Source organism: Phlebotomus papatasi, chromosome 1 (genome assembly GCF_024763615.1).
Source record: "Phlebotomus papatasi isolate M1 chromosome 1, Ppap_2.1, whole genome shotgun sequence".
Classification (NCBI taxonomy): domain Eukaryota; kingdom Metazoa; phylum Arthropoda; class Insecta; order Diptera; family Psychodidae; genus Phlebotomus; species Phlebotomus papatasi.
In genome coordinates, this window is record NC_077222.1 from 32,819,783 (window position 1) to 32,835,727 (window position 15,945).

The window sequence follows — 15,945 nt, forward strand, 5'->3', positions numbered from 1 at the left end:
AATTTCGGTGAGGTGTATATCGTAGTGTGAAAAAAATAATATTTAAATTTATGGATGTACTTTGGGAAGTGTTGCAAGACTTTTTTTGATTGATGCAAATTCCTCAGTTTAAAACCAGATAAATTTCATTATTGAGATTTATATAAAGTTATTTATGATGCATCACGAGGGACAAATCATCTTGAGGCTTTTAATGTTGAAATTTCCAGAGAAAATCGCATGTGGAAGTGTTTTCTTTGTCGTTGAATTTCAAGGAGGATCACAGAAATTTAGCTTTTTTTCTCTTCTGGATCTTATGATCTTATTGTGTGATACATGTTGAGGAAATCAAAATTCAGCAGCATGATTCACAATAATGCTGCAGACGAACCATTAAGATGTAGTTAATTGCTGTCTCCAGTGTTGATAAATTTAAAAAAATGAATAAAAAGAGTGTGATCTTTTCTTTGATGCAGGAACCCTCTTGGGGCTCATAAACTCCTTCATTCATGTGATAATGTACATGTACTACATGCTGGCGGCGATGGGGCCAGAGGTTCAGAAACATCTGTGGTGGAAGAAATACTTAACAACACTGCAAATTGTAAGTATCAATCTTGGAGATATTTTGTTTTATTCCTATTTTTTTTTTTGCAAAGACCAGTCCAAGGTGATCTAGGTCTAAACATTCCGCAGAATCCTCCATCCAGTCGTCCTCTTTTGCTTTTCTTTTATTTTTATAGCAGAGTTAATGGTGCTTGAAATGTAGTTTTAAGATACTTTTGCGTGAATTTTACAATTTCATTGATAAATATCAAAACAACACAAAAAAAACTGATTACTATCTCAACAATTCCGGCATTAACATTCAGTTTTATATTAAAAGTTGTATATTAAAAGCAAAAAAACGTTTACCCATTCGCTTGTTTTTATCGAACGCCAATAAAACGTCGCTTTTATCAACAACCCAGAATATGACGTCCCAGAATATGACGATTATGCAAATACTACTACACAGAAAAAAATATATTATAAAAATGTTCGTAAATGTTTGTGAATTCCTATTGGGGAGTTACGAAATGCTCGTGAATCGTATAACCCACAAACAAGTTCGTAAAATTTTGTACTTTTTTCACAAACATTGTTCGTAACATGATCATTTCACGAACATTTTTTTTACTTTTACAAACATTTTCTCGTATATATTCGTAAACAAACAAAAAATGTTCGTAACATTTTGTCCTTTGTTCGTAAATTTTTGCCAGACAAACAAAAACTTACGAACAAATGACAAAATTTTACGAACATTTTTTTGTGTGTTTACGACCATTTTTGCCGGACAAACAAATACGAACAAATGACAAAATTTTACGAACATTTTTTCCAGACAAACAAAAACTTACGAGCAAATACGAACAAAAGACAAAATTTTACGAACATTCTTTTTGTGTGTTTACGAACATTTACGAACAAATGTTTGTAAAAGTACAAAAAATGTTCGTCAAGTGATCATGTTACGAACAATGTTTGTGAAAAAAGTACAAAATTTTACGAACTTGTTTGTGGGTTATACGATTCACGAGCATTTCGTAAGTCCTCCATAGGATTTCACAAATATTGACGAACAATTTTACAAAATATTTTTTTCTGTGTAGTTTATTTTTATACTCAGATAATTTTTATGAGTATCCCTAGGAGATAATATCCTGATATCATTTTAAAAATCTAGAATTTTGAAAAAATATAATCAATAAAAGAAAAATATATTTATAGAGCTTTTAGGGTCTGTTGAAGCAGAAAAAACTTCTTTTGGCTTTTCATTGTTTATTACCATCATACAGAAATTACAATGTAGAAGTTAGAGGTGTCTATGCCAGCGTCCACCGCCATCTTAGCATAGGTATTTGACCTCCAGAGCTAAACGACGACGTGGAAAAGCTAAAACAGAAATTATACGCCAAGAGAAATAATATTTAGGCTCATTAAAAAATTTAATTTTAACAATAAAAATGGGATGAACAGTTCTTGTCAAACAATTAACCGAATGATCAATAAAAAAAAACAATATGATTTTAGTAACTTTAAATAATTTAAATAATTAAAAGAGAAAAGCAATATACATGTAAAAAATCAGATACGTAATAGATCCATAATGCAATTTTACAGAGCTATAATACAATTATATAAGTAATTAACAGAACAGAAGTTGGTAGAGTATTACATTTTAGTTAATAAAAAAAAATAAACAATTATAAATCGCTTTAATTAATGCTGAAAACGCTGAAAACGTCAAGATACTTTATAGTTTCTTCATTTTTCCTTTACAAAGAACGATTTATTTATTTTTGGACCATATTTCCATATTTACAATTCATTTTTCCTAATCAATTTTATCAAATTACTGATATTTTTTCTGCAGTCGTAAAAATTATATTTTTGCAAAAAAAAACATTTTAAAATTGTTCAAGAGGACCTTTATGACAAGCAGAAAATACATTTCCAAGAATATTTCTTTTTCTTGCATTTACAATTTATGATTTTCGTTTTATTTAAATACTGCCAAATTTTCTTTTTATTTTGAATTTTTACCAAGATACTAAATCAATATTGGATTAATATTGAAATATGGATCACGTAACAAGACTAAAAATTGATCACAATATTAGAATCATTCTAGACCAAGATTATTAATTTTTTTTGGATCGAAAATTACATTGAACAGTTGTTAGAGAAATGTGCCTAATTTCGGACAAATACACACCAAAATTACTTTGCACCCCTGCTTTTCGTAAGCTTAACTTTAATTCTAGAATTTTAGAATGATCTAAATATCACCCTTTAGTGCTAGAATTTAAGAAAAAACTTATGGAAAGCAAAGAGGGAGCAAAATCACCCGTATCCAGGATTGTTCAATTTTTTTATGTTATTTACTTTTTATGAGGAATGTTTGAATCTTGAAAAATAATTTATCGGCCTTGTTTTCTTTAAAATAAGTCTTAATACATTTTAAATTATTTAACAAAAATATTGATATTGTTTTGTATGCGATATCGGACACCAAGTTTATCGAAATGTTTCCTTTTCTTTTTCGATATTTTTTGAACGAAAAATATGATGGATTTTGGTATGCTTAATTTTGGATTTAAAGAACTAATAACTGATAAAACTGTTAACACAAATCTCTTAAAGGCCATCCTTAATAATCTTTACAATTTTATTTGAAAATCGAAATAAAATTACTTGTACTTCACCTCAGCCAAGCAAGACTGATAGCAATACTAAGTATCGATGAAACAACAGTAATTTAAATTATATTTGATATTAGGAACAATAAATATTTAGAAAAAAATTACTCATTTAATAGTCGAAGATTATTCCATAATTTTAATAAATTTATTTGAAGTAACCTATGTTTCACTTAGGCAGTAAAAAAATTAAACTGAGCAGTAAAATATTTAATTATGGTCAGTAAAAAACTTAAATCTTTAGAAAAATGGGTCTAATTTATATATTTAACATTTAAAATTGTTGCATATAGAATGAAAAACCTTTTATTTTCCCTTTGCCAAAACTTGGACGATAATATCACTGTTTCAAATTTTTTTGTTACTGCTCAATTTAAACTTTTTACTGCTCATTTATACAATGCCTTTAAAATCTAACTTTTGGAACCAGCATGTAAGGTCATCTTGCAGTGACGTTACAAACAAACAATATTATGAAAAGTTTTGCATAATTTTAAAACCTTTTTATAACATCAAAATTGTGTATTTCGGTCCACTAAATAGAAGATCATTCTAGAATTTTTATTAAAAAAAAATATAAAACACAATCAAGACACGAAATCCTGTCATTTAAAGCATTTTAAAGAATGTAAAGAGATTCTTGTTCTATAGATTTTTAGGAAAACTTAATGCTTTCTATAGGTATTTTATATCACAGAAGAGTTTAATAAAACGTCTTTTTTTATTTCGAAGCAGATTATAAGAATTCCAAAAAAATCTTCAGTTTCTTCTATACATAAGACAGGCTTTTTTTATCAAAAAATATTTCAAAATTACCTTCTTGTCTATAACAGAATTAAGAGGAATAGAATTTATCATCTACTAAAATTATTCATAAAATTTATTTCCCTCAAAATCGATTTTGCAAAAGGTATTATCCTAAATGATTCGTTCGTCATTTTCTAAAGATTGTAAAATCCTAAGAAAAAATCAAGCCTGCCAAAAAACTCACTCAAAAATAATATAAATACCCCTGACGCTAAAAAAAAGTCGTTTTTTTATTGTGCTACAATAACAGTTAAGCTCGTTAAAAATCTTGCGAATTATGGTCTTTCTCTAGAAGTCCTAAAAGAGACATAAACTCGTTGAAATATCAATTAATTCTAATGTTGTCGCGTAGAACGTTTCATCATTTGGAAATTCTACAAATATTTTCAAGAATACCCGGATGGTCTTGAATGAGTATTTTACGAGATTTTATCTCTACTGAATCCAGCAATATAATTTATGGCAACACATTAGGATGAATAATTCATGAAGTAAACAAAATGGGTAAAATACGGTACATCCCTGATTATCTGTATGGGATTTTAGTGGGATTTCTTATTATTCATCCTTTAATTGTGGTTGCTCTAAAAATCTAAAATCTTCATCTGGGAGCATTTCAACTTGGAAATGCATTTTGCAAGTTCACCAAACTTGTTGCTCTTTTGACTCACCAGTTGCATTGTTAGGGGGGTTGGAGGAGGAGGAGTATCAAGAGTGGATGACTTTGGTGCAAAATAGTGTGTAAGAAGTGGAGGTAGTTGAATGACTTTTCTGGTTTACATTGTGAATATGAGCCTGGGTCATGGTTACTTGATGTCATCAACAGAGAAACCGCACAAAAAATGCGTAAAAGAATAAATAAAAAGAATATTTAGAGTTTTTTTTCGAGATTTTTAATTTAAAACAGAGTTTAGGAAAAGCAGGATGGTGCGCAGGGTAAATGAAGATTAGCAATACCCAAGACAGAGGGATCGATCAGACAAAGATGATCGATCGATGACGAAGTGATAATGGAAAATGCGCTTATAACAACAGGATGTCATAATATTGCACTCCTTATTACCATTATAATCTGTAAAATAAAATTTTACACCAAAAAGTTGCGTTTCAGACAAGGGGCAAAATTGTACCAATGCATCCTTTTCTTTAAAGGCTGTAAAAGACATATTAGTTCTGTTGGTAAAAAAAATCTTATAAGGCATATTTTGTAGTTTTATAAAAAGGCTCTCCAAGACGAAAAAATTTGAGGCGAAATTAGATCCTGAGATATTAATATTTTTTTTTAAAGAGAACCGTGAAACTGATACACTGGTAAAAATAAAAGGGTCAAATTGACCCTTTTCCAAAGGATGGATCATATTTGACTCTTTGAAAGGGTCACCAGGTACCCTTCGAAAGGGTCACGGTTTTGACATCTATTTAATTCCGGAATAAACGAATAAAAAAACAATGAAAAAGTGATCTTTGGTGTTCGCTCAGATGAGAGAAATATGATATCAGTAATAAGTTTACAATAAAACATGATTATTCGTGATAAATGTGCATACTAAATTTCAAGAGATACAAAAGTGAACCTTTCAAAGGGTCAAATACAATCCATCCTTTTGAAAAGGGTCAATTTGACCCTTTCATTTTTACCAGTGTACAATTTTGCCTCACACTGTACATAAAAAAGCTCCATAGGGGAAAGTCGTCTGCCTTAAAACGAAAAATGGAGTTCCAAATTTAAGATTTTTTTCTGAAGAATCCACAAAATGGATTTTATTTTCTACTAGGGTAAATGTCCTAATTCAAAACCATTTCCAGACGTTTTAACTTTAACAGAAGATTCAATATATTAAGTTCATATTTTTTCTGAAGAGAATTACATAAATTTGTTCCTTGACTCTTCTAGAATGTGACTGTTTAGTGAAAATTCCTTAGATATAATTTGAAAACTTCTTACATACAAGAAATATACGCGAGCGTAAAATGCTTCTATTGGAAACATATTAATCCAAATGGAGACAAGGGAAAGTTTCTAATTGGAGACAAACAGTGTAAGTGAAACCGCGACGAAAGGCTTCCAAAACCTTGTTGAGTTGCTCCTGAGTGCAGGATTTGTTCTTATTTCTGGTCTTTTCTCCTTTCCCATCTAAAACAATAAGAAAATCTCTCCAAAAAAAATCATATTTCTAGGGTTTCCTATTAAAGCATTTGTAGACACTTCAGAAAAACCCTTTTTGTTCACGAAATAGGTAATTATTTCATTTGAAAACTTCACGTACCGTTAACAATAAAGATTAGCACTTAATTTAACTAAAATTAGTCAGAAATATGACATAAATGTTAAACAAAACGAGTAAACAACAATCACCTTATTGTGTTTTTCATTGGAAAACATGGTCGATCGATGAAAAATTCGATGGTAAAAAGGTACACTTTTAATTTTTCTGAGAAATTAACAAATCAAAATTTGAGAATATGAATGGATTTTCGCTTTATTTGGAGCAAAATTAACTAAATAATGAAACTGTGGTATAGAAAATATATAAATATAATAATTTATTACTGTATTTATCATGAAAACAATGACGTTTCCATTTGAAGTAGCGAAAAATTTCCATTTGGAGCAGGTTTTGAATTAGCTTAATTTACCCTACACCAAAAAATTCTCTTGTTCATTCGGCGTATATGATTACCTCATTTAGCACTCGCAAGTCCTCAGTTTTTCCTTCTGAGGAAATTAAAAAAGTGATGTCGATTTGTATGAAGGCAGCTGGCATAGTCTGCCTTCAAACGCGAGGCAGCTACCTTTAAATGTTTTTTTTTCACTGAGAATATTGAATCAATAAAACTAAATGGGCTATAAATGATTAGATTGAAGCCTAACGCACTCACTAAAATCATCACTGCAGTCAAAAGACATTAAACAATAACTTTTCTTCACATTTTTCTGAAGCACTGTTTTGCACATGAAAATTTGGAAGAAAAAGCCATTGAAGTTGAAAATTGTCAACTTGAAACATCCCGGCCGGAGCAAGATAGCAGGTTATAAGTATTTGTATGACGTTCGTCAGAGAAAAGTAGGAGTTCGATTTCACATGTTTCGATATATGGAAAGATAGAATTTAAAGGCACACGACATTAGCATTTAAAGGCTGCTGCAGGGTGATATTTGCAAATTTTTGCCACCCACAAAAATCGTGTTATCTGAACCAAAATGTATTAACAGAAATATTAAGCCTGATTAACCTTCTATGTGTCACAATGGAAGATTTATTTGTAAAATGATTTTTACTATGAAAAATCACATAATTTGTGGAACATCAAAATTACAGTTTAGAGCTCATTTTCATTTTTTTATCTAGCATCTAGGAAATAGGAGCTAGGCTCTCCATTTTTTGATGATTTGTGAGGATGATGGATAGCTACCTAATAGTTAATAGAATTAAATTTATGCTTTTGAGAACAACGAAAAAATCGCAACATTTGAAGGCTGCTGCATTTAAAGGCAGACGACTTTCCCCTACCTCTTAAATCATATTCGCAAAATTAAAAATAAGACGTCGAATAAACATTTTGAAGAAGATAAAAATAAATGAGAAGAAGGAAATAGCAGCAGGGTTATAAACTACATGTTCGACTATCTGGTGTGCGTTTCGGCTAATTAATGTAAGACTGTCTTTAGACTAGGTTTAGTTCAGTTCCTAGGTCTCAAAACCTTAAAAAGCAACCGATTTTATTGATTTTTCAAAATGGGTCACTTGCCCTTAATAATCCAATCCTAAATCAAAATTTTCCAAAAAATCTTGACTGATAAGATATTAGAGAAGTTGAGCCATATGGCTAAGTTTTAGGTCTGAAGCCCGTATAAGCCTAGATAAGGGCCCACCAAAATAATATTAAAAACTTATAAAGGTAAATTGGATTACTGAAAGAGCCACCAATTTTTCACTTAATGAGATTGAACAGTTCACGGCGACTTGATGCTCAATCTATGAAGACTTATCAAAATTGCCTAAAAAATAAGAACCTCAAACCAACCTTTCAGCAACTTATTTACAAGAAGTTATTACAAGAAATATTTTTAAAGACCCAATAATGGATATAATCGTAGTACGAAATATCTCGAAATAGGAGGAAGTGGTTTACCTTTAGTTTGGGGTACATTGAAATAAGGTTTTTTTCTCGTAGGGGAAAGTACGCTACCTTTGAACGATTCAAGCTTCGGATAATTCATTTTTTTTATGATCCTTAGGGTAGGTGTGCCAAATTTCGGCATAGTTGCATGCAAGCGCCAAAAACTAAAGTTTGAAATGTAATATATTTAATAGAAACTGATATTTTTCATTCCTTCTACTTAAGGAGTGTTGCTTGGAACCTTGTAGACAGTTTATCGTCTTTATTTACTTTAAAATCGTTCTTAATACATTTTAAAATGAAAAAAAAATGTAGACATAGCTTTGGTGCCCTATTTCGGCCACCTTCATTCTCATAGTTCCTTGCCCTTCGGGAATTCTTCAAATGTCTTTTTCACGTCATCTCGTTTGTCGAAGCTACATTTTTTGTTATTCTTTTGCATTGTATAATCTCTGAAGTATGAAAAACTAAAAATTCATGAAAATTCGAGGAACAAAAAAGGTGGCCGGAATTGCAAGCTGGCCGGAATTTGGCACACTTACCCTATGCTTTGTATTTCCTGATAGACATAAAATAAGCAAATATTCTATCATAGAAAAATTAAAGTGTCTCGAAAAGAACAAATGAATCAAATGAAACAATATTTGTTAGGGTAGACGGGGGTATTATCGATCAGTTAAAGAAATGACCAACTTTAACAGACAAAAAATCATATATTCGTATTTTTGGAATGAAAACTTTTTATAGTCAATCTTGCAGATGTTCTCTACAAGATCGACCACTCACATTCGTGATATATTTATTTCGAAGTGGTTTAAAACACGAAAAACTTTTCGAAGTGCATTTGCATGTAGTATCGATCAGCTGATGGTATTATCGATCAATCGATGCTTGTAATATCGATCAAGGAAAAATGGGTTTTACACATACCATCAGGAAATGTGAATATTTATTCTATATTTTCCGATAAAATAAAAAAATAGTAGATGAATTGAATTCAAATACTTAGCTTTAATTTCTAAAGGGAACAATCAAAATAATTTAATACACCATCAAATTGTTTGGAATTTTCAACTTCCTGCACAACATTTGCACACTACTGTCGAGAAGTTGATCTTTGGTGATTGGATGACCCACATTAGCCCATGAAAGGACCCAAGCTTCCAGCGATTCCTCGTGTTCTCTTCAAAGGACTGCAGAAGCGCCGATACGTCTTTCTTTCGGACTGGTTCCCTTCAACTTCCCATACAGTGTTCCGTACGGCACATTGTATATCCGAGCTGCCTCTCTAATGCTAAGTTTATTCCTGGCATCCTTAAGGGATTTTTCAATTTCATCATCCCGGTATTGAAGGCGTTTTTTTTTTTGGTGTTTTTGCCATATTTTTGCTGAAGAAAAAAGTGATCGATATTCCATACATAAAAATTTGAGATTATCGATCACAGAAAATCTCTTATTATGCTCAACTAACAGTACATACTAACCTATGAAATCTTCACATGTAAGCTTCAATCCTTAATTGGTTTCCAATATCTATACCAATTGTATCGATAAGAAACGCACAAACTGTTCAATTCACTGACAAAACTGACTGTATTTGCTTAAGACAAATGGCAGCAAAGTGAATTTTTGGAATGGCTGCTATTCTAATTTTGTAAACACATTTTTAAAAATAACTTTTCTTGTGCAAATATTACCGGAAAAATTGTGATATTTTTTTATTTGACATCGTGAAACATAAAATAATCAAACAATTATATAATAATTAAAGTTCATTTAGAAAAATAATTTTTTTTATCCATCATTTGGAAGAGAAGTCGATATTACAAGCATCGCTTGATCGATATTAGGAACATTTTGGTAATACCAGCGTCTACCCTGTCTCCAGTTTAAAATTTCGTCTGAAAAACTGGTGGCAATTAGTACCCCGAAAGTGGCTATATCTACCCAGGCCGGAGTACATGTAGCTAATGTGCCATGCTTTTTTCATTACCCTCTCTAGAAAAAGTCAAGGATTTTAGACCGTTGAACTACACGGTTTTATACAGCCAATATCCTGATGCTACTTATGAAACATTAAAACATTGGACAATTATAAATTTTTCACAAATAATGTGCAAAAAAAAGCTTCATTTGCTGGTTAAAAGTACCCCGTACTCCCCTATCCTTCTTATTTCTTTAGCTGTTTAAAGATATTTATTGAAATTATTTTAAAAATATTTACTGATTAAGATAGAATTTTTGTCATTCCGCCATTGTGATGAAACCTGTGATATTTCTTACAGATTCAATTCCTCATCGTTTTCTGCCACACTATCCAAGTTCAGTTCCAGCCAAACTGCAATTTCCCCAAAAGCATCGCTGCCCTGCTAACCATCAATGCTGGCCTCTTCACCTACATGTTCAGCTCCTTCTACATCAGAAACTACACAAAACGCCGCTCCAAGGATGCCCTGGACGCCAAACGTCGGCAGCAGGAACTCAATCACAATGACGTGAGCAAATGCTCGCTTGAGTTGAATGGGAAGGCACAGCTTCAGGAAGATTTCTACCCTACACCAGCTTCACCCATCTACGAAACCCTCAAAAGAAATGGTCACATACCGGATGTCAAGAAGAAGGCCTAACCATTAGCACCTCAATCTTTTGGGACTTTGCTTCTTAAGAATTTCTTCGTCTATGCTTTAGTGTAAGGGTAAAGATTTTCAATGTCGCTGTGAAAAGCTCTCTGTCTAATTAGGATTAATTGCAAATTTTGGCCAAGATCGAAGATGAACAGTCGAATTGATGCTAAAGATTTTCCCAGCGAGCTTTATAGTTAATTTTCTTTTTTTTTTGACGGGAAAATCCGGAGCTATGTTTGCTCACTGTTTTTCTGATATTTAAGCGGAATTGTAACAGAGTTTTTATTTAAAGTGAAAATAATTAAATAAATATTATTTTTAGACATGATTTTTGGCGAGTTATTCTTTCTTTTTTCATACCGAATACAGTTTTATAAAATTGATATGTTTCTAATAATACTTACAGATTTGTCTCCTATTCCTATTAAAGGAATATGGGGAAAATATGCAGCGTTCGAGTTCGAAGCCAGAATGTGTACAAATAGCCTGAAAGCCTTCCGGTACTCCATTATATTAAAACACATTTATGGTTGACTTTAACTAAAATAGATCGATTTTTTTATATAATATAAAGGTTTCAGAAAAAAAGGAAAATCCAACCAAATTTTATGGGAAATGAAAATTTTGAATTAATAAAAATATCTTTAGCTGCATCGGTTTTTGCAACATCTTTTAAATTAATTATCTTATATTACTTTAAATCAAATAGGCTCAAGATGTTTTAGACTATTTCTAAAGCATTTGTAGAGATATAAAAATATTCAAAACTTTGTTTACATCTTGATTCTGAAATCAAATCTTTGAATAGAATGTTAAAAGCATTAAAAGCGTTGAAAGCTATTTCATTTTATAAAAAAGTTCTTTAATTTTAATTCGTGAAATTTCTAAAAGCTTTCACGACGAAACGTAAAATATCTTAAAATTTAGATTTTTCTATCTTTTCTTAAAAATTTGTCTAGCTAAACAGTCGTCTATCGACATCTTTCATCGGTTAAATCGCTATCTTGAATTATTTAAGCTCAAAGGATGCAATTTTCACCCGGTTTGGTCTATTAATGATAATGATTTTTTAAAAATACCCTCTCCTTGAACTAATTTCAATTTCTAGATGGTATTATGATGATTTTTAAACAAATTTAAAGCGACATTAATTTTATATGCATCCAAAGAATTTAAAAAAAAATGAATATAAAGCAAAGGTCCTTCTTGGGAGTTCGAGAAGCTCGTAATGCCTCGGACGCTTTGCTACCTCTTCTTCCTATGTTCTTAAGGTTCTTAATGAATTTGACCCATGGTTCTTTTCAGGAAATTTGAGGCATTGAACTAGCTCTTAAAGTCTTATTTTATAATGGGTCAAATTAATTGAAAACATATTGCAAAAAATGACGTGTTTGATCGAAGCTTAATTCGTCCGAAGGTAGTGCGCTTTCCCCTAAAGCACTATGAAATTTCATGTTAAGATTTTAAAATGAACTCAGTTGATGAAAAGCTAATCTTGACCCACATAAATTTGCTTCAAATATTGTAAAATTAATTAATTAAATTAGAATAATTTGAATTAAGCAATTTAACTTTATAAATTCTCTGATAAATATCTATTAGCACTATTTTCTTGTATTAAATTGGAAGTTAATTTTCAACCGCTTCATTTTCAATCGGGGGCACGGACCCAGGATATCCAGGGTAGCAGTCCACGCCAGTCGATCCTCTCCCCTACTTCAGAGGAAAATGTTCGCAATCGATCTCAATCAAATTTATTTAAGCAACACTAAAATTATTTTAAAAGTAGAAGCAGCCGAAACATACTGAATTAATGAAAATTTGCTATAAGTGAGGCCCAACTTTAGGGAAACGCGCTACCTTTGGACTACTCAAATTTTGGGTAATTCAATTTTTTCTCTGTGTTCCTTACGGATTTTACTCATAGCTTTTTTTCTGAAAATTTGAGGTATTGGACTACTCTGAAAAAAAAATGTTTTGTCAAACTAACAAGACAAGTTTGTAAAAAGGATGTTCTTCCATACAGAATATGGAAAAGTTTTGTCAAATCGGCGGTCAACTGGATCTTGTTAAAAGTTTGTGAAAAGGGTGTTTTACCATATAAAATACAAGAAAAAGTTTTGTCAAATTGGTAAATAACATCCTTTTGACAAAATTTCAACAAAATCCATTTGTTCGTTTAACAAACTTTTTTTTTTTTTCAGAGTAGCTATTACAATATCATATTATAATGAGCCAAAATCATTTATAACACATTTTGAAAAAAAATTAATTGTTCGAAGTATAATTCGTCCAAAGGTAGCGCGCTTTCCACTAGTCTTTTTCAAGAAAAAGAAGAAAAGTAAAAAAAAAGAAAAAAAATCTTTCGTAAAATTGTTGGTAAATGTTTGTAGATTTCCAGTCTGAAAAAAATGTTTTGTTAAATTAGCAAGACAAGTTTGTAAAAAGGATGTTCTTCCATACAGAATATGCAAAAGTTTTGTCAAATCGGCGACCAACTGGATTTTGTGAAAAGTTTGTCAAAGGGAGGTTTTTCCATATAAAATATTTAAAAAAAAGTTTTGTCAAACTGGTAAACAACATCCTTTTGGCAAAGGACAATGGGCAAAACGGTCCAACCTTTCGTCACGAATGAAACTTATAACATCGAATAGGTATTGGCAAAGGTAACAACTTTTGTTCCGGGACCAACACCAAAAGTATGTAGGAAATGCACTAGAATATGAAACATATAAGAATTGTATAATGCTTTTTTTGCAAAATTCCCATTATACAATAATGGTTAATCGTATATTGGCCGTTTTTAAGAATAATTTGTAAAGACTCAAAGAAAATTTTCTTAGAACAAACCATATCTTTATCTCTTCATTTTCCCTGTAATTTTCCATATCTTCCTTATAAATCTTTTAACATCCTTCAAATTCATAAAAAAAAGGATTATATCTAGGAAAATGTCTCTTATGCAGTGATATTCTTCTTGAAAAAAAGAGTTAAAAACTCTAAAGATCGCAGGATTGTAAAAGAAACCGTTATTTAAATAATTTAAATAATAGATTCGGAGAAAAAATGTTTTAATTAATTATACTGAGGACCTTTTGTTAAAATTCTTTAGTAACGGTACCTTCAAAACCCTATGAACTTCAGCAATCCAAGCTCCTTTTTTAACGAGAAAATTTCTCTAAAGACGAAATAAGGATGCAATCGACGCAATGCTTTTAATGAAATTAAAGAATATTCGAGGATATTTGAAGACAATCTGGATACAAGAAAAATGGAAGAATAGGGATACGGTTTCTTTTAGGAAAATATTCCTTGAGAAAACGTCTTTTGGCGCCAAGAACTTACGGTATGCCGTTATTTAAGAAAAAGCAAGTTTCATAAAAATAATCCTACCAATTCCTTAAGAACCCTTACTTTAAAATATCTGAAAAAGTTGACGTGATGGACCATAGATTTCTTCGGGTCATATGTTCAAGATACACCAAGGACTCCGAAAATACCTGTGATTTGACATTAAATGCAAAAAGTTTTCGTTTTATTGCCCTGTAATGTGCGATTGCTTAAAAACATGGCTAGTTTGTTTGGGTGCTACCAGATGAAATAGTCAGAGGGAAAATCTAAAAATATCTATTTAAAGCTTCAGTCATACATCGACTTTGACCCGAATTTCATTAAGATCGGTTAAGCCGTTTTCGAGTAATAAATTGTCAAAGTTGCGAATTTTCAGAAGGATAACATTAATTTAACGAGGATTCACAGTCCTTTTTGACTTGGGTCTCGGTAATTTTTAAGTCTTACACCAATACCTACAAAATGGGCCTAGTTCTATCTATGGCGAAGGGTTACATTTCTGCCCTTTGTCCTTAGAGCAAGATCTATTTGTCCGTTAAATAAGACATTTTTTTCAGAGCACGGGACTTATAAAATCCTCGTAAATCCTATAACTCACAACCAAGTTCGTAAAAGTTTGTACTTTATTAGAAACATCGTTCGTGTCATGTTTTCGTATATTTTTGTTTGTCTGACCAAACTTTTTGAACAAATTACAAAATTTGACGAACATTTTTTTGTGTGTTCACGAACATTTACTGACAAATGTTTGTGATAAGATTAAAAAAAATGTTCGTCAAGTGATCACGCTGCAAGCAATTTTCATTTCCTGAAAAAATGAAAACTTTTGCGAACTTGTTTGTCTACAAACATTAACGAACAATTTTCCGAAATATTTTTTTTCGTGTAGTACAATTTCGCTACTCGAGAATTGTATTAAAATTTCAATTCAAATTTCAGTCTAATTGCACGGTTTCTCTGAAAAAAAATTGTGTAAACGATATGTTTGTTAAAAATTTGTCAAAAAAATGTTTCATTGCCAATTTGACAAAACATTTTAGTATTTAATTTGGAAAGAATTTCATTTGAAAAACTTTTTGGAAACAGCATTAAAAACTTCCTTTTAGGATAATTTTCCAATTAATTAACAAACAATATACAATTTTTGCGTAAATTAATCCTTAAATTACTCAGAAAGAAAAGGCTTGTCATATGTCTGTTAAAGGTTCGCCAAAGGAATGTTCTTTCTCATCAAATTAAAAAAAAAAACATGTCAAATTGCAAAGGAACATCCCTTTGACAAATTTTCAACAAAATCTAGCTAATTGTGTTACAAACCTTGTCTTTTAAAATAAGTTAGACCCAACTTAACCTCAAATTCGATCCTCAATTTCTCCTCCGAATACGAATAAAAAGGAACATAAAATATCTCTAGAACAGTGAGCAATCAAAACTCCTTATCCTTTTAGAAATTCAAGGTTCATCTTCATGGCAAATAAATCTGCATTTTAGTTTTACGTTGTGATAAGGTTAAGAATATTAAAATAGTTTGTCCTCGGAGTCTCTTACTTGTAAATTGTAAATGATTTCTGTAGTTATATTTACCTTTTTTTTTAGAACAATGAATAATCGTGTAGGTTGATTAAATTGACCGCAAAAGGTCAAATGGCAAGCCAAGATGATCACAAAGCACTAAATAAAAGGAATCATTGTGACATAATTCAAGCTTAATTTCCTGTAATTGTAATTTATTGAGGAATGTGCGTATTCTAAAAATAAAAGAACTTTTAAAAAAAATATCGTCTGCAATGGCTGTATTTGGTATTCTTGTTTACTTA

At 31.0% G+C, this 15,945-nt stretch overlaps 1 protein-coding gene across 4 annotated transcripts in view; it reads left to right on the forward strand.

Moving 5' to 3' along the window:
• LOC129798846 (elongation of very long chain fatty acids protein 7-like) overlaps positions 1-15,910 on the forward strand; it is a 147,029-nt gene extending 131,119 nt beyond the window's left edge. For all 4 annotated transcript variants that reach the window (XM_055842250.1, XM_055842251.1, XM_055842253.1 and 1 more), the window contains 2 exons: positions 456-583; positions 10,439-15,910. In XM_055842250.1, coding sequence (XP_055698225.1) covers positions 456-583; positions 10,439-10,780 — 470 coding nt within the window. In that variant the 3' untranslated portion in view covers positions 10,781-15,910. The remainder of the gene's footprint in view (positions 1-455; positions 584-10,438) is intronic.
• The last annotated feature ends 35 nt before the right edge of the window (positions 15,911-15,945 follow it).